The sequence below is a fragment of the Musa acuminata genome, chromosome BXJ2-7 (genome assembly GCF_036884655.1).
Source record: "Musa acuminata AAA Group cultivar baxijiao chromosome BXJ2-7, Cavendish_Baxijiao_AAA, whole genome shotgun sequence".
Classification (NCBI taxonomy): domain Eukaryota; kingdom Viridiplantae; phylum Streptophyta; class Magnoliopsida; order Zingiberales; family Musaceae; genus Musa; species Musa acuminata.
The window spans coordinates 10283359-10309988 of record NC_088344.1 but is presented as its reverse complement, the minus strand read 5'-3'; the positions used below and the strand labels follow the sequence as shown (position 1 = coordinate 10309988).

Sequence of the window (26630 nt, the reverse complement as noted above, 5' to 3'; positions counted from 1 at the left end):
AATGAGCCACTTAGTACCCAAGTTTTCAATTTAGCCATTTTTTTTATTATTAAGGCAAATCTAAATTCTAAAGGTCATTACACAATGACCCATAACAATGATAAGGACTCATCATTGATGGGTCAAATATTGCATTCTCAGTCACAAACATATAACTGGAGTTGAGTTTCTACACTACAAAAGAATTTGTTTCAAAAGTCTTTTTTTATATTGATTAAGTTTTTCTCAAATGTCATTATGTACCTAGAATGCCTAAGAAAAAGAAGAATAAAAATGGAACAAGATAAAGAATTTGAGGTTGATAACCAGCCTATATATATATATATATATATATATATATATATATCATAAGATTAACAAATTTGGACGTAGATTTACTCCAAAAAGAGAAAGATGGTGTCATTACATAGCCCATGTATGAAGCACGTATGATTCAAACCAAGGTTCGCCGTACCATACCGTACCGTATCGGTGTTTCGACCCGAGCTCAGTACAGTACGGTACTGATGTACCGGGCTGTCACGACCTTAGCTGGTTTTGCCTAAGGCGTGCGGCACCCTCGCGCGTCCGTCCGCAAAGGTCAGCCTCCCCGAAGCCCCCCCATTGTCCCTTAGGACCAACAAAAGAGAGAACGGGTTAAAGAGAACGCCTCAATCGGGATCCACAAGCAAACATGTCCGGAAAACACTTCATAGACTATGCAAATTACAAACAGACTTTACAAGCTCTAAACAGTGGCACAACAAAGGGTAAAATGGTCCATTACAGACCGAAAAGCTCTCGCACGTGTCCACATGACACAACCTTTATTTACAAGCCTAAAGAGGCCACCAACCCAACTAACATGGGACTATTTAGCCTTCGGCCGCCCCTCTACCTGCTGTACAAGGCATGAACATGTCAAAAGACAACGGACAGACATAAGCATTACATCCAACATCTTGTTTAGAAGTTTGTCCGTTACATTCTCCCCCACTTATCCCTTCGACGTCCTCGTCGAAGCCTTTGTGAACACTGCAACTCTTCGCCTTTGCTGAGTCTTCAATCTTCCGCTCCAGCTGCAATGCGCCTCCTGGCTCCCAGCTGCTCTCCGCTGCTGTTTCTGAGTAGTCGAACCTTTGATCCGCCATGCTGCTTCAACTCGCCAATGACTCTGACTCTGGTGTGGGGTTGGCTGAGTTGTATTGATCCTCGTTGATTCCTGCGGATCCACCAAATGAAGGAAAAGACCATCCTTACTGCGCCAGTCTCTCAAAATTTCCACATGCTGCTTGAACTGGGTGGATGCTTGTTGGAGCTTTAACGAGCATCGCCTCGCAAACTTCTGAAGTTTTGGGTCCTTCCTCCACAAAATCTGCTCATTGACTCTTCTTTCAGTTAGTTGTCACATCCAAGTAGGTTCGCATCACTTCCGCTTTCGATTGGCATTTCGTTGGGAAATGAGGCGGACAATCTACTCTCAGTAGCACTGATCACCGTTGGTGAGGATTTGACAACTATTGTCTTCCATTATCTTCGAAGGGTCTTTGAACTTGTGCAGCGCTCCTCTGCTGGATAGATAAGAGAATTGGGGTACTCGGTTTCGCCCATTCTCTTAAGAGTTGAGAAGGCAAAAGTTACTTGACTTCGCCCGCCTCCTCGAGGTTGTACTTCATGCATCGAGCTGGTTACTGGCCTTCGCCTGCTCTTTGCTCACACTTCTGAAGCACTTGAAGTGTTTGCACTCCTTGCGTTGAGTTAGTTACTGTGATTCACCTTCTCAATGCCATTGAACTTCTGGAATGCAGGAAGTTTTCACCCCAACTTGGAGTAATTCTCTGATAGATGAGGTCGCCTCTGGGATTGTACCGTCTTCTCCATCAACCCTGCCGCCTACTCCACTAAGTAGCAAAGGTACAGCACCGCGTACTGCCTGCTTCGTTCCTTGGTCGTGCACTCTTGCATGACCCGAAGTCCTTCACTTACGGCTATCTTGATGAGAAACTTGTTGACACCGGTCTTACGAAGTTTCTTGGCCTCTGCCCTTCAGCCTTGTCTCGGTACGGAGATTGCCTCTGCATGCTCCACCTCCTCGGCCCCTTTCACGACCAAGCGCTCTCCCTCCGTGAGAGCAAGGGATCAATGACTTGCACGGAAGTCCCGCCTCTGCGGTACCATGGCGCTGCCACGCCCATGGCCCTACTATCCGTCGCCTCGCCTTTGTATCCCTTTCCTTCACAATCAGTAGAGATGTCTCCGTGGCACTCCTCTGAGTCCACCTCCATTCTAACTGATGCTTGATTTTGGGTAGCTAAGTCCCTCTGGACTCGTCGTCGCTTCCTCGCCCCTTTCGACCCCCTGCGTCAACACCACTGTGTTCTCCAAGCAGTCCGTTTGGTCGATGGAAAGACAGACTGCAACTCCCATGCATGGCCTCTGCCATCACGTTGTAGAGTTTGCACCGATTCTGTTCTCCTTAGCTTCCTTGGTAGCAACGTTCGCTTACTCGACCTTGTCCTCTGACTTGTCGGGCTCCCTTAAGCGAATATGAGCTCTGGAGAAGTCCAACTCTCCAGCTGCTTCGATCATACCTCTGCATGATCAAGTCCCTCCCATGAAACTCACTGGTACTTGCATTCGAACTTTTCCCTTGGTGGAACCCAGCCCCCATATGCTGATGACCAAGGTTTTCATCCGATGCAAAATTCGGTGCACGCCCGGAAGACCCGCCTCTGCGGTACCATGGCCTTCACTCCTTGAATCCATAGCCCTTCCTGTCGTCGTGTTGTTCACCAAAGCGGAGCTCCCAGTAGCTCCCGATCATACCTCCATATGATCTCATCCCTCACGGGACAGATTGTGTGTATCGCATTGCCACGAACTGTTCCACCACGATCCGCTGCACCATGTCGCCTCCTGGTGACATCTCCATTGCATTCTGATCCTTGTGGAATAAACTCGAATTGTGAACCCTCCATGTGTGGCCTCTGCCAATACATCGCAGGGTCCCTTCCACCTTCGATTTTGTTCGCTCCTCTGGCAATCGACCTTCATCCACCCACTCCTGGGTCACACATAGATGAAGCACCGCTCTAGGACAGTCCGTCGCCTAGTAGCTCTCGAAGTCCACCAACTTCACTGTAATCTGTGCACCATTGTCTGGATCCTGGGCCTCTGCCCCTACCAGCACAATCTCCGTTGCGCACTGCTTCCTTCATAGCAACTCAAATGACAACACTGTGGCATATTCTTCAAGAGTACCCGCCTCTGCGTCCTCTTGCCCCGTGCTAAGGCCCTTCTGAACCTAACTTCGCCTCCGCAAATTGAGTCGCCTTAGTTCCTCCATCAAATGCTTCTCCGAGTTAAGGTGCATGTGCCGCGAAGCTCCCTTCATCTTTGGCACCATGCAAGATGAGTCCGCTTCGTCAGAAAGAAGGACCCATAGAACAACATGATCCTACTCTTGCCTCTACAAGAGTTCATGTCCTTGACCTCTGTCTAAGGAAAGCACTGTGCCTCTGCTTCATGTTCCAACTTCTATGCTGGTTCCCTTCATGCGGCTTGGGTACTTCGCCAAGTTACACCCAAGTTGTTCCGCTCCTCGTTTTTGCATTGAGTCGATGGTGGCCCTCGCGCCCACCATTCCACGGGTCAGCCCTCCCTTGAGTCCGATCTCCACATCGACTCCAAGTGTACCTTCATAAGTTGCTTTAGGTCGCTCCCCCACTTGATCTCGCAATGCATCTACCAATGCATTCTCTCGAGCGAGATCATACGACAACTCCTCGCCGCTTACTCAGTCCATCGAGCTTCGTGAAGTTGTTGTTTGTGAGGTACTCCTCCTCAACATGTGAAGTCCGTCTCACATGATTCTCCCTCTGGAGTGCCGAGACTTATCCCTCCTAGATAACTGTCCCATTGGAGCAACATCTCTCTTCGTTTCGGAGACCACCATCCCCTTGGACTACTCCGATCTGCTGAACAAACTGTGCATTGTTCTGCCTCTTGCAAACGCACTTGCTAGATTGCGCCTCCACGTCAATACAGCCACCGCCGCACCCCTCAAGGCCTAGCAACATGCTAAACTCGTTGCACACTTCAGCCTCCTCCGGACGTATCCTTTGCATGCCGAAGAGAAAGTTTCAATGCTCCATGGCGCCGAGTCTCGACCGCCTTGGGATGGCCACAAACATTCCATCGTCCGCATACAAGCCCATGCATGAGTACCAAATTCTTCGAGTTAGCAATTCCCCTCACCTCTGTGAGCTTTTGCATAACTCTTTTGGTCGTTGAGCAACTCATTCCACCTTGGATGGTCTCATTCTTGCCAAGCGCCTCGCTTGCCTAGAGCACCATCAAGTATAGTTGTCAACGTTGAGCCGTAGCTCAAACTCAGCCATCCCAACCTTTGTGCGCTCCAAATTCTTCCAAGCTTGCCTGTTCTCGTGGTGCCTCTTGCGCGAAGGGTTGGCCATTCCTCTGAATGCCAATCTCAGATGCTCGCTCCTCTGAGCGACTCTTTTCCCTACATCTCCATGCTCGTTTTCCCTCAAACGGTCGCGCGTGTGCTGACTGCCCTCAACGCAGCCCCGCTAGGTCCCCCACGTTTGCATGTCAAGTGTTTCTATGAGTGCTTGTCCCGCTCTGATACCATAATGTCACGACCTTAGCTGGTTTTGCCTAAGGCGTGCGGCACCCTCGCGCGTCCGTCCGCAAAGGTCAGCCTCCCCGAAGCCCCCCCATTGTCCCTTAGGACCAACAAAAGAGAGAACGGGTTAAAGAGAACGCCTCAATCGGGATCCACAAGCAAACATGTCCGGAAAACACTTCATAGACTATGCAAATTACAAACAGACTTTACAAGCTCTAAACAGTGGCACAACAAAGGGTAAAATGGTCCATTACAGACCGAAAAGCTCTCGCACGTGTCCACATGACACAACCTTTATTTACAAGCCTAAAGAGGCCACCAACCCAACTAACATGGGACTATTTAGCCTTCGGCCGCCCCTCTACCTGCTGTACAAGGCATGAACATGCCAAAAGACAACGGACAGACATAAGCATTACATCCAACATCTTGTTTAGAAGTTTGTCCGTTACAGGGCGGTACATCAGGGCGTACCGAGCGGTACACCCTGGTGTATCGAATAATTTTATTTTATTTTTTCATACTGTAGCAGTGCTACAGTATGATACTGTAGCACTGTAGTAGTGCTACAGTAAATATTGTAGCGGTACGAGGCGATCCGCATACCGGTAACCCGTCGGACAGGTACGTACCACCCGGTACGGACAGTACGCTTCAGTATGGCAGACCTTGGTTCAAACAAGGTTCTTAATTTCGTACTGTATCGATGTTTCGAGCTTTGCTTGATACAATACAGTACAGGCATACCGAGTGATACGCCAGGGTGTCCCGCTCGGTACATATACATATATATATATATATATAAGAAAAAGGAGGCGTACGCTGCCTCAGCAACGTCGCCTACTTTTCTTCTCATCTGCGGCGTTCGGCGAAGACGTCAAAGGCCGCAGACGTCTCCAAAGAACGTGGTGAAGAATAAGTCGAGTCACCGCCTCTCCATTACCTCTTGGATCGGGGTCGTTGAGGGAGGGAGGCGTCGGATCGGGAAGCATCGAGGTTCTCCCGATTCTCCCTCTTCTTCAAGTACCTTCTCCCTCAACGCTTCTTCTTCCCTCGCCGCAACCAGGCTGATACCGCCCGATAGCGGATGGCGACGATCGAAATCGATCGTTACCGACCTGTTTCAAGCAATAACAATCGATACGGGGCTAGATCAACGGTACCGCCCGGTAGTGAGCGGTCCATGTATCGGTATGTACCGCCCGCATTCGAAATTAAAATCCTTGGGTTCAAAATCAAAACACTTAAATGTGGCACTTGGGGTAAATGCAAGTATTATTTTTGTCTCCTCTTCCCTCTCTATTTTATCTTCCATATTATCATATCCTAGAAAAAAAAGCATATTATATTTGCCCTAATAGCCCCTACATTTTCATATCCTAAACCAACAAAGCTTTAGATTTAGTGATAACTTGATATTCACCACCTATCACAATAAGTTTGCTGTACATATAATAATAACCATTCATTTCACTGGTAGTGAAACATGTAAATAGAATCATTATCCCCATATATCAAATGCAAAGTTGCCACAAATACTAAAGACATCCTTTGCCAGGACAATACTTTAGGTAGAAACTAACTTGGCCTTCCTTAGCACCAATGCAGTAAGTTCTTGTAGATTTTTGCATTGCTGCCCTACATGTCTTGTTAACATGGCATTTGGTGCAAAGAGATTTTACATTTCGTATTAAAATCAGTTAATCAATACAGACTGTTAATGAAGACATGCAGACTGTTTACTATCAGACAATCCCAAGATGCTAAACCAAAATGAACCAGTATTTCTCGTTGGAAAAGTGAAGAATAAAGTTTCAAGTTAACGGGCCTATCTCTTATACACTACAGAAACAATCCATTTACAGCAAGAAGAGACTCATAGAAACAAATACGCCATCAAAGAGAATATCAGCTAATGCATTTTGTTTATGCTAGCACCTGATGATGTAAAAGAATAGCACTCATCAGACCAGACCAAATATTTCATATACCTATAACAACTTGCCAAAAAATTTAGGTAGGGTAGGCTTATGAAGTAAAGAAAAGCAATGACAAACTTCCCATAGTAGCTTATAAAGAGATGAATTTTCATTTTATAACTTCAAGCTTGATATAAACAACCTGTAAGAGAGAGTATAACGAATCATCAAATTCGTTTGTAAGTACTTCTTAATAAACATCTGTCTAACTGGCTCCAACATACCATTGTTGATTAAGGTCAGTTATACTATACAGCCTATAACAAGTCCAATGCAATATTTCAGCATGCATAAACTGGATAGAAAGCATCACATTAAGATTCTTGATTTATATAAAACAAAAGAAAGCAAAGTTTGAAGATTAAAAGATTCTATTAGGAAGCAGAACAATAGAGTATGTAGCATGTAAATGTATTTACCATTCTCCAAACAGACATGCTCAGCCTCTTTAGACCCTTCAAATATAAGAATTCTATCTACCACCTCCATTTGCCAAGGCCTCCACTGCTCGTCAGGTTTGTGTATCGTCAACATGTTCTCAATATCAAAGTCACTGCTCACAACAGCATCTGGGTTCCAATATCTAATTGATTTTACTGGGAACACAGCAGATGAAATTGAAATTGATGGGAGAACAACAGAGAGGCCATGCTGGGTAATTAGATACAAAAATCCTTGAAAAAAGCAGCCAAGAGATTCTCCAATAAAAAAGGAATCTCTCGTAGCAGAAGAGTGTGTTTTCAACCGCCCACATGTATACAAATCTCCTTCATCAAGAGCTTTCCGTTTCACATGTAAGTCGGTATGAACAATTTTGTAGCCTTGCCGTTCCTTCAAATTGCAACATTTGACAAGCCTTGTGATTCCAAAGGGTGAAAAGCAAATACAATCATCATTATTGAATCTGTCTAAAGGCATAAATATTCTTCGCATGGGAGCAGATTTTCTGGATTCACAGTCGGAAATTCTCTGACAACTTATCTGTGAAGCAGTATTGAAACCACTTGCTGTTTGGTCTTCTATACGCCAAAAATGATTTTTCAATCTTTTCATTTGTTTAGTACCATTCATGTGCTTTGAAATTGGAAAATCTTGACCGGACATATCTAAATCAACTAACTCTTGGCCACTAGATAGACCACCAAATGACTGTTGACTACCTATACAACTACCAGCAACCTTCCAACCCGCCAGGATACCGAGATCAAAATGCTCAAAATGGGGCATGAATTTGTTGGCTTCATGATGCTTTTCTGAGATATAGTCACCAGCATAAAGTAAATAGACTACCCCATGTTCATTGATTATAGCTAGGTGCAAAGAATGTGAAGCCACCACCAACTTTTTGAAAATACAGTGATTTTTAGCATCCCCAGCACCTTGATCAACATCATCGAAATCAGACTCTTCATAAGATGCATATCTGCTCAAAGGCATTCCGGAGTCCACTTCACAGCTCCGCAAGGTGTCAAACTGTGCAACAAGCATACCAGTATTTGCAACCCAAATATTGACCAACCCAGAGGTGTTAAGGCAAACAAGAAAGTTGGCTGAAAACTGAATGTCAGCCCATGGTGGACTTGGACCTGAACCAGGATACGAGTCCTCAAGGTCCACTGAACAAACCCACTGTATACCCCAGTGGTGTAGCTTAATAACCACCACTATTGTGTTCATTGAATCTTTAAGGCAATTTTCCTGACTGATAATAGAAGTGTCAGCAGAAAAAGTCAATGCCAAACCAATGAAATGATGTGAGGTGCTGAAGAACACTCTTGAGGATTTGTATGAGAGACCTCTAAGTTCACTTTTGGACTGGAAGCTACTTGAAACCTTGGATATGGATTCATTAGTCACAAGCCCGTCTGCAGTTCCAACACTATGGGTCTCCTCTTGGGTAAGAGGACTGGCATAAGAAAGAAATGCTAAAGTGCTATCGTATATACTGAAAGATACAACATTTGCTGAATGAGGGAATGAAGCTTGTGCAGGGAACAATCCCAAGTACTTGCCATCAGAAACACTTGTCTCCAGTTCAGTAAGAAAAGTCCGAAACCAATTCTTGTTTGTGTCATAAGATGAGTTAGCATTCCCTGTTTGATTATGAACGTTTAACCTTTCCGAAGTTCTAGTGTTCTCATCTTTCTCATGCAAATTTCCAAAGCCATGAGAATGCAAGAACTGCTCCTTTGACTGTGAACAATGCGCTGAACCCCACTCCACCCACGTGCCATGAACATCTCCGTCTTCAGGAGATGATTCAATAATATTTGTGTTTTCACTGTGATAACGAAAAGCATGAATAATAATATCATTGTTACCTGAGACTATAAGAAATTCTCTAAAACTAGAATTTCCAAAGCGACTGTATGCATCACTGCAGTGTCCCCAAGCCAATGACTTCACATCAGAAATCACAGGATAATAATCAAACACTGAAGAATTCCCTTTTTGTGCAAAAGTAGAAAACGGAACTACTTCTGTCGGTTCAGTAGTGCATGTGGCATCACAAGATGAGTTTGATGCAACAACCGTTCTTGGTTCTGGAGAACAGAAAGGTAATAAACCGGGTTGTTGAAGAGTTGCAAAAGAAGACTGGCATGAACCATCGCTGCTTATCAACTTGCCTGACTCATTTCCTGAAAATATACAAAAGCATACTTGCTAAGGAGCAAGTACAAGTATGGAGAATGGATGAAGAAAGGTTTGATAGGATTTGAGACAATACCAGCAACTAGAGGAAGTAACAAAGCTTCAAGCTTATTAGAAAGCAGCAGCAACAACTCCCTAGATGGTGAAATAAAAGCTTCAGAAAAGTCCGATAACTGAAATTGAAACTTTAAATGACCCCAATTTTGCAACCGTAGTACAGCAGGACCATCTCCAGCTTCATCACAGTAAGACATATTTCTTGCTTGGTCCAAATGTTATAATTATCAATTCAATCAGCAGAGACCCATCTGAAGGCAGACTACGCACTGCAGAAACAAAATGAAAGAGATGAGGACAACCACATGATAGAAATGTAATAACTTGACAAATGTAATGAAAATTCATAATTGTATTTGAATATTAATCACATGGCATCAAGTTATTAAGGCTTCAAGTCGCATAAACCACCAGATAAAAACCAAAAAGAAAATATTACAAATCTCAGCCTTAAGGTATTTAAGTTTGTGCTCCTATCAGTCTCCCTCAAGAACAATAATCAACAACTAATTGTCTCAAATTGTGTCATGTAATCACAGGCTAAATCAAAGTCTATGTCCAGCAACAAACTTATAACAAGAACAAGGAACCTCCCGAAGAGAAGTTCAAAGCCAGTTCCTGGTGGCTCAAAGTTCTACTTATTTTGAAAAAATTTAAATATTAAAAGATATAGTTAGCTTGATAAAATTACTCTAGTCCATGGAAATGAATGTGTCACTTCATGCAATGCCACTCTCCTAATGAACTAATATTCTCCTTTAAACCAAAAGCAGATTAAAGAAAATCAATGGGATTGACATTATGGATACCAGTCTATTCACAATACACAGTGTTGCATGTACCCAATTCGTATTTCTGTTCTGTATCTTTAGTTTCCATTTTTTTCCCTTGTTCTACAGAGTAACTTGACAAATGCAACCAAAGATGGCCACGTCAATCCTGAAAAAAAAGTCTCAGTCTGCTAACTAAGTCTGTTAATTCAAGGAACACATGCCAGACCAAATTGCCCATCCTAGGCCATGAATAGGGGTAAAGGAAAGGTCTCCCACAATTTTGGATCAAAATGATTTTATTCTCCATCTACATCACCTCAAGATCAACATGCTGTTCAAACCAATCAAAGAAGCCAAAAACGTTCTGCTAGTTCCTGGAAATCAGATGAAATTAAGCCCAATATAAAGAAATAAATGACCACAAAAAGATAATGTCAACCTAAAGATGACAAGAAAAGCCCATAAAATAGTCATAATTTTAAGACTATATTGCAATATTAGGTTCTACACAATCTTTTAGGTTTTCTACGAAGGCAAGCAAGCCCGTGAATACCATAAGTTCGTACAACCTACATAAGTGACAACAAAGATATTGAACAAAGGGACCAAATAAACCTTAAATTGTCTTGACACAACTCCGTAGCTCCTATCACTTCACAAATGAAGCGTCCTACCCACGACCCTTCGCGTCAACAGTGATATGACAAAATACAGCATGCATGGCCAAAAACCAGTTCAATCATATGAAACAGGTAGATAAATCCATATCCAATGGGCTCGCACAAAGTGAGAGCCTATTCGAACATCAATCAACTAATGAAGATAGAATCCTGAGGCGAGAAACCCACTTCCGAATATCAAAATGCATCCAGAATCAATCCCTACCACGATTATTGCCTCCACGTTCTATCTCGGGACGGCTCCGATGAGAATGATAGCGTTAAACCTGGAATCTAAAGAATATGGGTTGGATCGCGGAGGAAGAACCCTCGAATATGGGAAAGCGTCCAATCCACGACGGCTCGAACGGTCTTTGCAGATAGCGAACCACCCAGTGTCACCGTCGCCACCGTCGAAGGTGGCGGTAATGATCGAGGAGAGACCGTAACGGGCGGTCGAAGTAGAGCGGAGAAGGGGGGTAAGAGGCGTAAGGATCTGTTTAGGAAACCCCCAACGAGGTCTTCGTTATTATTATTGCGTGGGGAAACTACGGGGAGTTCCACCGCAGATAAGCTCTCTGCGGTACAACTTAACCACCGTGCGATGTGAGATATACGGACATAAAAACAAACGATCTTCAGCTTTATGATTCGTGAATTCCTGAAATCCACCGGTCAAGGTAAAACAGCATAACTGCGAGTCTGCCATGCGGGTCTTTTATTGTTCTTCGACTGCGACATTAGAGATGACGATCTTTCGCTTTACGATTCGTGAAGTTCCTGAAATCGACAGGTTCCCCCGTAACTGCGATGCAGGTCTTTTCTTTTTGCCCTCCAATTGCGATTTATCGCTCGGAGGGCCCCTAATACGCTAAAATCAAATTAATGTTTTAAGCATCAAAAAAAATAATTCGAGATATAGAGTTTTTTTTTCCCTTTTCAGATTATTAATCTTGATTGAATCATATTTTTATTTTTTTTAATTAGGATTTGAGATAGATTGGAAAAGAGAAAACTAAGTTTATATCGAAATTGATTTCAAATCCCTATTCATGTTATCTTGGCTATTTGTTAGTCGATTTAAATTCGAATAAAATGTTATACGTGTATTTCATCAGTGATAACAATAAATAACTGGTTTTCTTTTAATACTCACATCTACCTCTAATCGGGTTCGGATATCCTTTCGTATTTGAAGAAAATAAATATTTGTGATAAATTTGGATGATTATTAGTCTTTTCGTATTTTTCATCCAAAAAGAAACTAGGAAAACGAAACCTACACTCCTCCTTGCAACTTGAGGACTGTTGTCAACAATATTCTATGCTTGCTAGATTGTTTGATGGATTACATGATATCATATATCAATAGAGAGAAGTCATCCTGCTAGCGAACTTTCGTAGAATTAACAAGGAAAACAAAAAAATTTGTAATTCATTTCAATGGTAGAAGCGATGATCGTATTAGACTTATAACTTAATAGTGTTAGGAAAAAATATTTAAAGCATAATATTTTTTTCCCACTTTATGTATCAAAATGGGTTTATTATCAAAATACAAACTTGATATTCAAATATAAATATCAACCAGCATAATATAAACAATAGAGCAAAAAATCAATACCAAACCTTTTAACGTGTAAAACATAATGTGAAAAAAATTATGGGACCGTAGTCCACCTCAAATTTTCACTGTCAATAGTAAAGATAACAAATCTATGTCTCACGTGTGTATAATAAAAAATATCTTAGAAAGGATAAACTGTAGATCGACACCGTTAGGATTGTAGAGTTTGCTGCAAGGATTCTCTACATAAAATTTGAGCCAAAACTGATGATATTTGACCACCGATCGTCAAATAGAAAACTCAAACACCTTAACTTTCTCTCTCTATTTCTCTCTGCACCATCGCTCGATGCACGCGCATCTGCACACACGCACGCTGCACTCGTTCACAGCGCGCGCACACACGCTGCACCTTACCTTATCTCTCTCTTTTTTTAATTTCTGCTTTCAATTAGTGATTTGGGCTCAATAGGTCAATTAACTAAGCCTATATATGAGTTGGACCAACAAATAGAAGAGCCGAAAGAATAAAGAGAAAAATAAACAGTCCCAGGAGATCCAAGCACCACACTATAAAGTGGGCTAGCCCAGGTTCATCTGCTCTAATTTCTACCCTGTTATTCTGACTTCTGCAAGTTGGACAAGGTTTATTTGCTGGATTAATTTTTCCACTGAACTGGAGTCAGAGTTATCACCAAAGAGTTACAGATCCGAATGGATCCAGCTGAAGTGGCTCATGAATTAACAGAGAGTTACTGAGGGGGCAGCAAATTTGACATCTAGCTTCAGGTCTGCTCTGTGTGTCCAACTTCGAATATACTGGTCCTCGCTGTCCGGTAACAGGTCACAGGTGGATGTCTACTTTCGCTGGGACAAGTATGGTCCCTGGCTCGCAGTGGAATGATCATGAGCAAGTATAGTTGATAGCATTTCCGTCAAATGGATGCTCATGAACTCCGTCTGCTGCGGATGTGGGCGCATCCTCGGACTCGATGGACCACAGCTGTGTATCTAGTCAACTCCACACACACACATGTACACCAAACTCTATCTGGACTGCACCAACACAACACAGGCTGGATGGATGGTGAGCTCTCTGTGTCAGCCACCATGGCGAGCCATCTTCTGAAACGTAACAGGTTAACGAGAGGTTGGCCAATTCAGGATTTCCTTGTTTTGACAAACTTGGGTCTTTCCGATAGCTTCAGAGGGTGCAGAATTTAATTATCAGTTTGCTGTACTTTATCTGGTCTGTGCACTGTTTCCATCCCCCCTAATAGTTTTAAAGAAGATCAAATTCCGTATGGTGGGATCAAAAGTGAGAGCCTGGAGACACTGAAAAGGAGGAGGAGGGAGAGTTACTGGGAAGGAGAGATGGTGGGATGTAATCATGGCAAGGGATAGAAATGATGGAGGCTATAAAGCCTCTCATGTTCTTGTCATATTCCTTTTGCTATTTGACTTCTCTTCGTATCCCATAGCTTGCGCCGGGATGAATACATAACCTGTAATTACCTAGCAGGAAACATTATCGATCCCTACGAGCATATGGATAATGAAGCTAATTAAGGGTCGCCAAAGCTGCCGAAGAACAACATCCTTCACCACCGAAGAACTTCCGTGAAAGTTATATACAACGCAGACAAAGTCTCCACACGCGTGCATGGGCAGTGCGAGCGTCCTTTACTCAATCCTACCAGATAGGCATGCCTTAATTAATCGGGATGAAGGCTTTGTACAGCTGCGCAGTTCTCCTCCATAATGATCTCGCATGCAGGCATGCATGCATGCACGTGAAAAAGATGATAACCCACGTACTGTTGCTGGAAAAAGATACTAATTGTTTGTACGTGTGTGCATAACCAAGATTGATTACTCCCTGGATGATTGCGTAGTTTATGTAGCATTAAGTCTCAGATGATTGCTTAGTTTCGTTCAACTTCTCTCTCTCTCTCTCTCTCTCTCTCTCTTTATATACATATATATCACATATATATATACTCCGGCAAATACCAACGCATGCGTGGATACTATAATCTAGAATCACGAAACACCAAGTACTCTTTGACGCTATCGATTGATAGCTAAGTTTACGTAGCTCACATGCCCAATAGTCGATCTGCATCTAGTTAAAGGGCATTGGAAGTGAGAGAGTAGAACTGTGGGAGTGAGTGAAAGTTTGACTTTTACTGGAGAACGTGTGGGCATCCGCTCCTCACCTATCATTACATCTTCCACCTCCATAGCCTGGAGCAGCGACTTAGCATTATTGCTTCATATGCAGGAGGGATCCCCAGGCGAGAGAATCTCTAAGTGTTATGTGAACGATGAGAACTGCTCTTCTTTTGAAGAGAATGATGAAAGCTTCTCAAATCGTCGATCGAATCATTCCAAATGAATTGGTAATTGAATCGTGGCATAAAGTGAAAACAGATGACTTTTTGAAGGGAAAGATTTGACTTTTAACAGATAAAGGCATCTTTCCCATGGCTTTCCATTTAGCTTTTCTTTTTTGTTCCTTATCATGACTAGGAATGAGCTCGAGATAGCCATGACTTGGGAAACAAACTCTCTATTAATATATATCATGTTAAAATAAGAAAAGTGGATGAATTTTACATTATTATATTGATAAGTATAGTAATAACCTAAAAACTTAAGTTCAAGTAAGAGATGGATTTTAATAACAGTAGGAGTTTGAGTGACACGGAAGTAATTTGTTGCTTCAACCTGCATCAGTATAAATAATGTAATACTAGTGGAATAAAATATCACTGTGACATGGGGCTGTTATTTGATTCCTCTCTCTACTTATTTTCCGGTGGAAAGATTTATCTTTGTCTCTATATTTTTATTTTTATTTTTCAAATATTAGAAAAATTAAACTTCGTGGTTTTCCGGTCATGTCATAGCATATTTTTGCTAACAACATTCAGATTGAATTCAGCCTTAGCACTTACCATTTGTGAATGAACTAACACACAATTACAAAAGGTAAAATAATCAGTTAATTTTCTTATGTTATAACAAAATTCTTTGTTATATTTTCAATTATTAAACGTTATTTTTTATAATTTATTTTAAATTGATCTTAAATATTAATTATTTAATAAACAAATTAACTGTTCCATTTGAGTTATATGTAAAAGAATGAAAAAAAATATTTAAAGATGAAAAAGAAGTGATTATCAAGGTTATTGTAAAAGATGGTGATTGAGAGGTTTTTGCTGATTATATTGCAAAAGATGATTATATTTCTTTTTTTGATAGAAAAAATAAGACTCCAATTGTTATCATTTTTTGGTTTTACATTGTTTTTTTTTTTACTATTTTGTCATTCTTACATCATGGATGGTGTTTATTGAACCGCTACATGTCTTCTAATACTTTTGATTGAATATATGATGTCCAAAATACCCCGTTTTTAGTTGGAAAAACTTTTGTAGTATAATACTCTTTTAGCATAAAAATAATGTGTCATACTACACTTTATAATTTTCCATAATTTATAAGATGAGGAGATTCTGTTTCCTTTTTATTGTTATAATAATAAGATTTGCATCTAAAAAAGAGTGTTACGCACAAATACTTCAAATTTTAAATAATACGAAAGATAAAATTATTAACAAACGTAAAAAGATCATATCAAATAAACACTAACATATTTTTTGCAGATACATATATTGTCATATTAAATATATCAAATGGATAAAGAAATATGTTCTTAATTTGAAAAATAGTCGTATTTAGTATTACACCTTAGGATACTCACACTAATTAGCAAAAAAGTACTCATAATACTCTAAAAATACTTCTTATAAGATTTTTTAGATGATTGATATATTACTAATTCTAAATTTACTTGCAGGTCAGCAGTAATTTATTTTTGTCTAAGATTTTTGTAGCATAGTAAAATAAAGGTATTATAATAAAAGCAGAAATATTGGTAGTACTGTATAAAAATCACATGGTGGTGCAATTTGGCAGGTAATGAGGATAGTCACCAATTGGATGTGCGATATACACTGATATTATTGTACGCTATCTTCCAAAACGCAGTCTATATTCTTTTTCTCATTGACTTGCAGTACCTTTCACCACATACACCCCTCTTTCCTTTGTGAGAGAGAGAGAGAGAGAGAGAGAGAGAGAGAGAGATCAGAGGTAAGAAGAGTGCAAGAAGAAATGTTCCCATCCACTTCCAAGGGGGTGATGAACCAAGGTCTGGTGGAGAATCCAGAGATAATGGCGACTTCTCATATGGGTTTCAACCTCCAGGCCTCACATCTTCCTCTGACCTTCTCTCCCTACTCTCTCAGCAAGACTTGCACTGTGGGAGGAGAAGATGCTGTCTCTCGCTTGAGGGGAAACCTACCCTCCTTGCCACCGGATCATGGAAACGATGGCTCAGGTCGTCTTGGGCAGTCACCGACACAAAGATCAAGTAGTGATCTATGGTAAGTCAAAAGAATCTATGTAAGACCTTATAGCATAGGTTTATCAAAAATACAAGACGAGATATTTCGATCTTTTCACCTGATTTCTTTCGCATGAGTCTGATTTGTGCTTCGTATTCAGGTCACGCACTGGAGATAGGGCAGCCAGCGACAAAGGATCATCTGTGGCTGCAGGCGAGTATTACAGTAACAACAAGAACGGTCCTGCTGCCAACAACATCATCATCGACGGTCTATCTGTTGGTGCTATGAGGATGAAGAAAGTTAAGGTGAGGAGGAAGGTGAGGGAACCAAGGTTTTGTTTCAAGACCATGAGCGAGGTGGATGTCCTAGATGATGGCTACAAGTGGAGAAAGTACGGGCAGAAGGTTGTGAAGAATACCCAGCATCCAAGGTACGTATATGCAGCATGAGATGAGAAGTCACAGTGCACTTCCCATTTCCATGCTTCCTTTCTAATTTCCATTTACTTTTATTTCATATTAGGAATGCAAAATCCTGCTTAGGATCCAGCTCTCATTGGATTCATGATGCTGCTAAGGACTAGATAGGCTCCAGAAATCTTCTTGCTTACTAGATCATGGAATTAGTATGGAGTTCTACACACGGAGTATATCAACGAAGTCTTTGAGTCTTAAAGCTATTAACAGGCTTATTTTTGCCAGCATATACCTCGAAATAAATAATAATAATAATCAAGAAATAGTAAAGTATCAAGAGAACAAAGCAGAATCATGACATACTGAGTTTCGTATCAGCAATAAAATGTCGAGGACAAAGATATGCATGTTTTTCCAGCAGTCAAGAAGGGAGGATGTCGAGAGAAGTCTTCATGAAAACCCATCGTTTCTCCTGAAAAAGCATATCTAAATAATTAATTTATTGGGAACACATTACAGTTCAACTTGTAAAACATTATTCATAACATGTTTCATTCCTTTCATGATATTTCAACCCACGAAAATGGTCGACATGTTGGAAATAATCTTTGGTAACTGTGACAATTCTGATCACAACATGACCAAAGAAGTAATTATAGGACATCCACAAAGGAGAAGTCAGTCTATAACTTTAAATGATATACCGTACATATATTGGTTTTCTTTTCTGGCTAAAAAATCACATGACATATACATTGTCTTTTACAGAAATGATAAAAGAAGATATAAAAGATGCTAAATATATGTTAGCATGTTGAAAAGACTAGTGAAAATAAGTTCTTCATTAGTTTTTGATATATATATATATATATAAACTCGTTCGTTTGAGGTGAGATGTGAAGTCGTATTAAGTGCTGCTATAAGGCAATATTTAGCTCCCCATCATCGTTTGCTGACACCTAAAGATAGGAGTTAGGTCTCTTCTTGAGGTTAAAAGGTCATGAATAAGAGAACTGCATGATCTCTCTCAATCTAATCCCAAAGAATATGCAACGGAGCATGAATAATGTTATGGAAATTGAATTGTTTTTTTGTGTAACAAGCCAGTAGGGAGACTTAGAAACAAGTACTGTGAGCTGTTGGTTATATTTACTAAGTGAATATAACTTACTTCATTTTACCTGTTTTTGTTGCCCTATCTTAGAACACAAACTTCTCATTTGCATGAACCAAAGTTATATATAGATTACTGAAAATTTTAGGATGAATTACTTGTTTATTATCTGCAAGCAAGTAATGTTGGTGTTCGCTAAACGTTAGGCTTAGCATTCCTTGTTCAGCAAGCATAAAAGTATGAAGCAATGTAGTCATCATATACATTCAATGATAACTTTACGTTTAGCTATAGTACAATCAATATCTTGTAATGTTTACCCAAGAAAAAAGTGCTGGATTTATGGTGGCACTGACCAGGATGAATTGCTAGAGGATTTCTGATTTTAGTTTTGAGGGCTTGATGATATTTCTTTGGAATGACATTCAACTTCATGCACCCGAAAGATCATTGGTTCTTTTGTTTATTGGGAAAAGGAAAGTTGTCTTTTAGTCTTGAATCAGGTTTCTATACGGCAATCATTGTCCATGTCGTATCACTTCATGAACTTGTGTCGTTTCTTTCTTTCTTTCATCTTTTCCTTGAAATTATTTGCGTTCAATTATTTCAGTTGAATTAGGCCATCAGACGACGCAAACACAGGCGGACGGGAAGCATTGAACCGATCAAATGTTTTGAGAGCACATCCTAGATTCTCTTTAAGGATAAGAGAACCAAATCTTCTTCTAACTCTCCGATGTAGCTTTGCCACCAAATGGTGTTTAATGCTAGAAGTGGAAGCTTCAGGTGATGCAGCGGGTTTGTATATCGAACACCTGCGTAGTGGAGTCATGTTAGCTCACATCCTGAGCTTAGAGAAACCCTCCTTCCAAGTCCAGGCTATACTTTTTCCTTCTCTCAAGATTCATGTGTTAGCAAGGCAAGAGTCATCGGTAGGAGAAGTCGAACCTTGAACTTAGTACTTGTAGGAGGAGACGTCACTGTTACAGGTTCTGGAAAAGCTTAAAGCTCTCGCAAGCAACAAGGGGAGGTGGTGGGACCCTGTTAGGATTGGCCAAGATCACGAGAAATGATGACCAGCGTCGTATAGGGGGTGAAGCACCATCATTCATCTCTCCATTTGCTGGACCTTCTTGACACGGATCATATGTTTGCTTGTGGGCATAGCTACCCTATATAGATTCGTATTGGTCGTCTGGAGAAGGTATAATTGAGAGCTGCTCTCCTTGATCACATTATCAGGTGATGATGATGATGATGACTACAGTGAGACCCACTCACACCCATATCTGACTTGCTCCCAGCAAAGAGTCCTCCCGTCTGAGGAGCTCTGCCGCTTCATGATGCCACTGAGCTCTCTGCCTCAGCACTACATGGAAAAGAACTGAGGGAATTTGCAATCATTCCTTCTATGCTGGTGGCCCGACCACTGCTGTTCTGAAATGAATGGCAAGTGGCCGGATCTGATGCTCCGGGCTTTTGGAAGGGCATGCATGCATGATGATGATGAACACCACATTCTTTTGTAGCCTAAACGCTCTTCCAAATCACTGTTACATATGGTAAGTTGCCGTGATGATGATGTTTGCCATGGACAGGAGCTACTACCGGTGTACACAAGAGAACTGCCGGGTCAAGAAACGGATCGAACGGATGGCAGAAGATCCGCGCATGGTGATCACCACATACGAGGGCAGGCACGTGCATTCTCCATCGCATGCGGAGGAGGAGTCCCAACCTTCGTCGGAGGTCACTCTCTTCTGGTAGCTAATTGATTCCCAGCGTGCTGTCCAAAGTCTCGACTACTCACTCGAGTTCTACAAATTCTTCCGATGCATTAAGACACACACACTCTCTCTCTCTCTCTGCCTCTCTGTGCTGTCATGTTTGTATGTTAGAAAGAGCTTGTAGAACATTTGGTTTCTTCGACTTTCCATATTGTGCAGACTGATCATGTTGGTGTGAGAGTAAAAGATGCTTTAGCTGTGCAACCTTTTGCCATGACCTCCCTTATCCCTGTGGATAAAGAAGGCCGGAGGAGACTGGTAACTGTTCTTCGACATTCCTCGTGGTGGCTCATAGGTCATGCAGTGCCTCACCCACACGGATCTATCAATACATATAACTTGAAAGTATGCGGTCCTTTGATCTCCTAAGTTAATTTGCTCGCAAGGAGAAGGGAGTGAGCGTGGAGTTCATTTGCTCGACTCCAAACACGACGTGGTGCCATAACACAGTGGGAAAATTTCGAGTTTTCCGAAGGAATCAGAGAACCACTACAATTAGGGCCGGACATACATGGGTCACTTCCAAGGACCCAGGTTGCCGATCCAACAGAAGTCAGCCCCCAACGCCTACGAATCAAAATTAGGAAGAAGGCGTCCCAGCCTTTCGCAGACCACATTCCTGCAGTGCGCGCATCTGCAGTGCAAAAAATAGATGCGGCACAACCAAGATCCACGGTGCGTCACTCGCCATCCCGTTGTCATCGATCGGGGATAGTACGATCTGAAGCCGCGGGGTGATGGTACCTCGTGTCGCGCCGTCCTCTCCTTTCGCCCCTCACCTCGTGCCTCTGATGCCGATATTACTGGGTCGTTGGACCGCCGGGTTCGTCGTCGATACGGAGGAACCCCTCCCTCTTTTGATCTCTAATCAAGGTCTTGAACTTTTCAATTCCTTCTCCTCTTCTTTTTCCTTCCGTTCTTGCTGTAACTTTCTTGATTAATTCCTCGTAAATTTTCTTTTATCAGAGGCCTAATTCGTCGCTATGGTGGGAAGCGGGGATTTTGATTAGGTTTTGTTGCAACGGCACGTATGTTTATGGATTGCGGATCAGGTTTCCTTGGGAATTTTCCATGTCACGGCATCTAATTCCAGTCGGGAAGCTTTCTAAAGATTTCTTTCCTGCTTTTTAGCGCGGGATTCAGGTTTCATGTGTCTGATTTGGGTATCGCTCATTTCTTTCTGTTTTCCATGGGGAATCCCACCCCCCCTTCCCTTTTTTTTTTGCTCTCTGTAAATTTGTATTTGTATTAGCATTATGATACTTTGGCATGTCGACGTTAGAATGTATGAGATGAAAAAATAAGTTGAAAAAGAACATGAATTATATGACCTCTGCACTCGAAACACTTTCATCAGGAGAACAATGATTTGGTTGTTCCTGTAATTAGTTTTCCTTGAAAAATATTATTATAATTTTGTTGGAATCATGCATGAAAATGAACTGTTTTATTATGCTCGATAGAAAGTATAGGCTTTTGATGGAAGTGCATGATTTTATATGATATCAGCAATCTTTATTTTCACCCTGGAAAGTAAATTTCCAGAGTTGCATTCTAGCTTCATAAATTGAATGTCTATGAGTAAATATGTGAAATCAAAATATGATAAATTTACAAGAATATCGGCATGTGATTGAAATAAATTTGTATTACTGCATTATGACATTGTCAATTTGAATCCACATTATGAAATTAAGTGACATTGAATAGTACACTGACTTTGCAAAGCATCATGTTTGAATCCCAACTTTTTTTTGTTAGCCTGTGTCAATTGTGTTCTGCTGTAGAAGATGTTATGTAACAGCTGCATCGTTGATGGTTCTTGCAGTAAAAGGGAACCCAATATTTGAGGAGCCAACTGGAACTCTCTCCTAGATCTTCATGTTGTAGAAGAATCCACGTGGCTCGGATGAGCAGCTTCTCCAATGATATCAACAGTGGAAGGAGGATTTTTTTAAATTCATCTTCAGGCTATAGCAAAGGTCTCTCTCAATAATCCTAGGCTACAGAAATGAATGAGAACCCACAAATTTTTCCCTGGAGATAGTATCAATTGGTCGAACAAGAAGTTCATCCTGATTTACAGCTGGCTTCCAGAAAAGACCAAGTCTCTCGTGGATGCGCTTCCTTCGTCTGTTTTTCCGATGCCTCCGCAGGAGTGAACGTAACATTTCCCCCCAAAGTAGGTCCAGTACATCTTTATGAAACTTTATTAGATTCTTCCACTACTAATAATTCCAAGTAACCTGTTACTGAAGATGCGGTTGATGAGGACAAAAGAAATATGCACCTGAAGAGTAGCCTGAAGAAGCCATTCGCGGATGGTTCTGTTTTGGGCATTCAAGCTGTTGATTCAAATGACTCATTGAGAGAATTACCAAGTGGATTTACCAAAAGATGCAAAGTCCAGTGGACCGATACAAATGGTAATGAGCTTGTGAAAATTAAGGAGTATGAACCCAGGTATCGTCCCATCTGAATACCAAGAAAAGTTTTTTCATGTTTCCTCTGATTATGACTAAGTTTTACATGTTAATACTGGTAAGAAGAGAGATGAATCGTAATTATTGCTTCATATTTGTCATGATGATCTTTAGGACTTATGCCTCAGGTGATGAATTTTGTGCTCATCTTCCATTTGGCTGGCTGTGTTTTATGTGACATCGTGGGTAAACAAGATAATCCAATTTTTTAGAGCCCCAGAAAGTTTGATGGTGGGTGAGATTTACACTCATGAGATCACAGATCCCCAACAGGTTGGCATGGTGAAAATCAGTGAGACTTAAGAGTTAACTCGTGGTTTAATCCTGTAAATGAAGCATTTATTCAAGCTAAGTACATGACAAGAACAACCTGAATAAAATGTGTTATCGAAGGCTGACACAATAGTTAAATCCCTATCGTAGTCCAGATGGAGAGCAGTAAAGTAACACCAGTCCTGGTCAAGTTTATTGATAATCGTTTCTGAACCATATGGAAATCCTACAAGTCTATTCGACTCTTTCTTACGGACTAACACAAACAAAGTTTGTCAGCAAGAGATTTATGGATTTTTATGTGAGAATTGATTTTTAATTTCGTTCTGGATTTGGAACCATTGAAATTAAATTAAAAGCTTGGGTTGTGACAGTGGTTACTTTAAAGATGAGGAACGAGTATCCTCCTTACTAACTACATGAAATGATTAAGATTTTACTTCAACAGATTAGACATAATATTTGATAAAGTAGGTTCAAGAACTATCAATGACATGAATTTTCTATTTTGAGCCTCATCTTCTTCCTTATGCAGTATGGGTACAGTAATTATTTCTTTTCAAAATAACTTTTGATACAGCTGTTACAACAGTTGAACATGGGAATTCAGCACAAGGGTTCTTTTGTTCATTTACTATCATCTTTTCTTCCTTCCTAGATTCCATATTCAAATTTATGGAAAATAATTGAGTTTTAATTGGTTGGGTTTATGTTGCAGTGACGACTCCTCATCAGATGATGAATTTGGATATCATGGTGGCAAATGCCAATGTATTATTCAGTAGATCTCTTCTTTGCTGTGGATAAAGGGGCATGCAATATTGGGCAATTTTGATCTCCTTCAGGTCAACTGTAAGATCATGCTGCTTGTTTTCTTGACTATTCATGAACTCCTAACTTCATTGGACTTGCCTGCATTTACTGACTTCTGTTGTACTTGTGTATCATTGTATTGATTGGGGACAATTTCTGTTGTATACCCTTTTTTTTTTTTTTATGCATCCACTATACCTTGATTAAACTCTTCAGCTATTCTTCATTCTAGATTTATATTTTCACAATCTCGGTGATGCCCGATGGGAACTCTTTTCTGTTGTTCTGTAATCATCATTAAGTTTCTTGTTTGTATTTTTGTCTTGTTTCCTATCGCATATGCTTCAAAAGGCCGATCTTAGTGATAAAGTGACATGTTACTCGGTCAAGTCCTCTAATTATTAAGCAGACCGTCTCTTGAGTAGAAAAAAATATTCGTTCAAGTCCTTGATAGCATATTCCAAGGGGAAATAGAAATGAAAGCATGTGAATGATTTCAGTGCCTTCATGTTTCTCCCTCCTGTCCCAATCAAAGCATGTAAAGTCGTTTGTTATCTCCAGCAACATCTCAGCGTCTTGCAAATTCCTTACAATAAAAAGCAAGATGGACCTTAGAGCAAATTTAGTCTTGTAATCCTTAGCAGATAAGTTCTCTATTTTCTTTTCGTTCTTTTGTTGTGTGTTCTTGTGGTCAAACCTCTCCTCCACTACATGTATGAGCTGGTTTTTATTCTCTTCTGACCTTGCTTGGCAGATAAATGATCGGTAATTATATCATGACCATCTTTACGGGAAATGCCTGCACTGTTATCATTCAAGGATGCTGTAAGATGACATGAACCAAGAACTAAAGCTGCCATAATGTTTCTTCTCGAGGAAAAAGCTCCATTGTAGAGGCAATAGGTTGCTTTCATGTCTTGCCAAATGCCAACCGAGTTAATGTTTTCCCTAGGTAGTATTTGGTTATCCGTGTTGAAGCTTATTCTAGCACTGTCATTGTTATCGTGTGGTTCTGATGCTTTCATCGACCTATTTCTTCCACGTCGATGTAGCGAGACCCAACGCGTTAATTTCCTCCGGCTATTGCTATTGACGTGTTAGGGCTGCATCTTCAACTTCTCATTGTAAATCTACATAAATATTCTTCGAGTTACCAACCCAACAGCAACAGAAAATACCATTCAATCAGATAGAAATCCTATTGTAGCCACTCAGAGCATGCCCTTCTTCTTGCTGCATTCTTCCGGTCACTGTCATTACCTATTTCCTTCATGAGACCTGGCTCCCTCTTTGTTGACTTTGACTTTGGTGGCGCAGCATTAGAATGGAGTAGTGTTCATGAAAACCTGTACCAAGAGCAGGATGTCGAGAGGAACGTAAGTTAGCTCTGGCTTTCTTCCGGGCCTGTAATCAGCAGTCGTACGTTACCGCAATACTGATAGGTAGAGTATCCATGAATTGTCCAAGCTTTCTTGAGTAACCCTGTCGCATTAAACTTGCATTGAAGCCTAGTCTGCAAAATGGTTCATACAATGACGTCTTCGTTTCGGGCCAATTCTCTATCAGACCATATTTAATGCATATATCTTTCTTCTTTCCGAAAGAAACGGATCCCGTTAATTTCATGCAACTCCATTCCTTGATGGTACAACCCAAATGCCTAAAATCTCTGCCAAAACCAGAAGCAAATCTGATCCTGATACCCCACAAGTCATTACAATTTTCCTTATTCTGCGTTCTCGACGTATCACGCATTAATCCCCGTACCATATCAAGTTCTAAAGAACGACCATTCACCATAACTCCCATTCCTTAATGCTATTCGAAGCACAAGAGGCGCCCGGAATCTGCACCTCGAACCAGGAGCAAATGATCTGTTCCAGCTACATCTTGCTCCTCCGATCTTGTTTTCAATGCCGTTTCCTCGATAAATACACTTGACGCGATCCCGCATGAGATATCTCAAGAGAAGAGAAGAGAAAAGGAATGGGAAGGAAGAAAGCTACCGAGAGATCTCGTTACGGCTCTTTCGCCAGACTAAGTAAGCCGCTATCCAAGCCTTCGATCTGCCTGTGGCTCTTGTCAGGCAGAAAGTGCTTAATCAACACGTCCTCCGACAGCGAGAACGACCGGACTGCCGCCGCCATAAACTTTGACGACGACGAGGAGGACATCTGCCGAGCCTACTACATCTCCAAGCCCACCGACATCTCGCCGCGGTTGACCTGGCCGCCGCCGCACGTCATCCGTGCTTCCGAGCGTTTCTTCGTGCCCCCCACCGCGGCCAGCTCCCTCGTGGAGGAAGTCCGGGTTAGCGCCGCCTCCAGCTCCACCAGTCAATCCGACATGGTCAGCGTCGACAGCACCGCAGTCATCACGTTCTCCAAGGATCCCTGCCATGATTTCCTGATATCAATGCAGGAGATGATGGAGGCGCACAATGCGGTGGGCGCGGATGACCAGTTGGATTGGGAGTTTATGGAGCAGCTTCTCCTCTGCTATCTGGAGCTCAACGAACAGAGCGTCCACAAGGACATTCTCAGGGCCTTCACCGATCTGACCGCGGCTTTTCGTCGCGTGATGCTGTAGGCATCGATCGCAAATCCGCTGTTGTCACCGTTTTCCAATGATTGCATTGTCTAATCGGCGCCGGAGAATAAACAGACTAATAGTCTTGCCCTCGGAACGTAGAGGAGATCGTACATTGCGTGCTTACGTTACAGTGTGATGCCGCCCATTGTTCTTGATGTATGAACAGAGTAGCAATAGCATAATATATTTATGATCCTGATAAGAATGTTGAACTACGTGTTTTCACAAACCGGTAAACCGGTAAATACGGAAGTCCGGACTCGTGAGTCTAAAAACAAGATCTTTGAGGGTAAGAGTAACACGTGAGTCTAAAAAAAAAAATAGTTTTGAGGGTAAGAGTGACGCGTGAGTCTAAAAGAAAAATCAGAGCCTTATCAGCGCTACGAGGCTTATGACTCTCTTTCTAGTACCAAT

The 26630-nt window shown here is 41.4% G+C and overlaps 3 protein-coding genes across 6 annotated transcripts in view; 2 read left to right on the top strand and 1 right to left on the bottom strand.

The window, feature by feature from the left end:
* LOC135617155 (uncharacterized) overlaps nt 1-11253 on the bottom strand; it is a 41335-nt gene extending 30082 nt beyond the window's left edge. Inside the window, exons 1-3 of one of the 3 annotated variants that reach the window (XM_065117113.1) lie at nt 10977-11253; nt 9338-9587; nt 7029-9248 (exon numbers count right to left, since the gene is read on the bottom strand). In XM_065117113.1, coding sequence (XP_064973185.1) covers nt 7029-9248; nt 9338-9515 — 2398 coding nt within the window. In that variant the 5' untranslated portion in view covers nt 9516-9587; nt 10977-11253. Of the gene's footprint in view, nt 1-7028; nt 9249-9337; nt 9588-10976 lie in introns of those variants that run through there. The other 2 variants (XM_065117114.1, XM_065117115.1) reach the window with 2 other exon arrangements.
* A 5160-nt stretch (nt 11254-16413) lies between these two features.
* LOC135617154 (probable WRKY transcription factor 57) lies at nt 16414-23872 on the top strand. Of its 2 annotated transcripts, XM_065117111.1 has the most exons (7): nt 16414-16774; nt 16896-17168; nt 19867-20928; nt 21022-21218; nt 21884-22237; nt 22314-22518; nt 23530-23872. In XM_065117111.1, exons 1-3 carry the CDS (start codon nt 16503-16505, stop codon nt 20033-20035), a joined length of 714 nt encoding a protein of 237 aa, XP_064973183.1. In that variant the 5' UTR covers nt 16414-16502; the 3' UTR covers nt 20036-20928; nt 21022-21218; nt 21884-22237; nt 22314-22518; nt 23530-23872. The 2 variants fall into 2 exon arrangements, with proteins under 2 accessions (XP_064973183.1, XP_064973184.1); XM_065117112.1 differs by lacking the exon at nt 21022-21218.
* A 1738-nt stretch (nt 23873-25610) lies between these two features.
* Nucleotides 25611-26213, top strand: LOC103991868 (transcription repressor OFP14-like). The gene has a single exon (XM_009411407.2). The coding sequence runs from the start codon at nt 25611-25613 to the stop codon at nt 26211-26213; it is 603 nt and encodes a 200-aa protein (XP_009409682.2).
* The last annotated feature ends 417 nt before the right edge of the window (nt 26214-26630 follow it).

Bases quoted from the DNA above. Each gene is read 5' to 3' on its own strand.
- LOC103991868 (XM_009411407.2), top strand. From the start codon at position 25,611: ATGGGAAGGAAGAAAGCTACCGAGAGATCTCGTTACGGCTCTTTCGCC.
- LOC135617154 (XM_065117112.1), top strand. From the start codon at position 16,503: ATGTTCCCATCCACTTCCAAGGGGGTGATGAACCAAGGTCTGGTGGAG. The intron at 16,775-16,895 runs GTAAGTCAAAAG...CTTCGTATTCAG, and splicing joins AGATCAAGTAGTGATCTATG to GTCACGCACTGGAGATAGGG. The intron at 17,169-19,866 runs GTACGTATATGC...TGCCATGGACAG, and splicing joins AAGAATACCCAGCATCCAAG to GAGCTACTACCGGTGTACAC.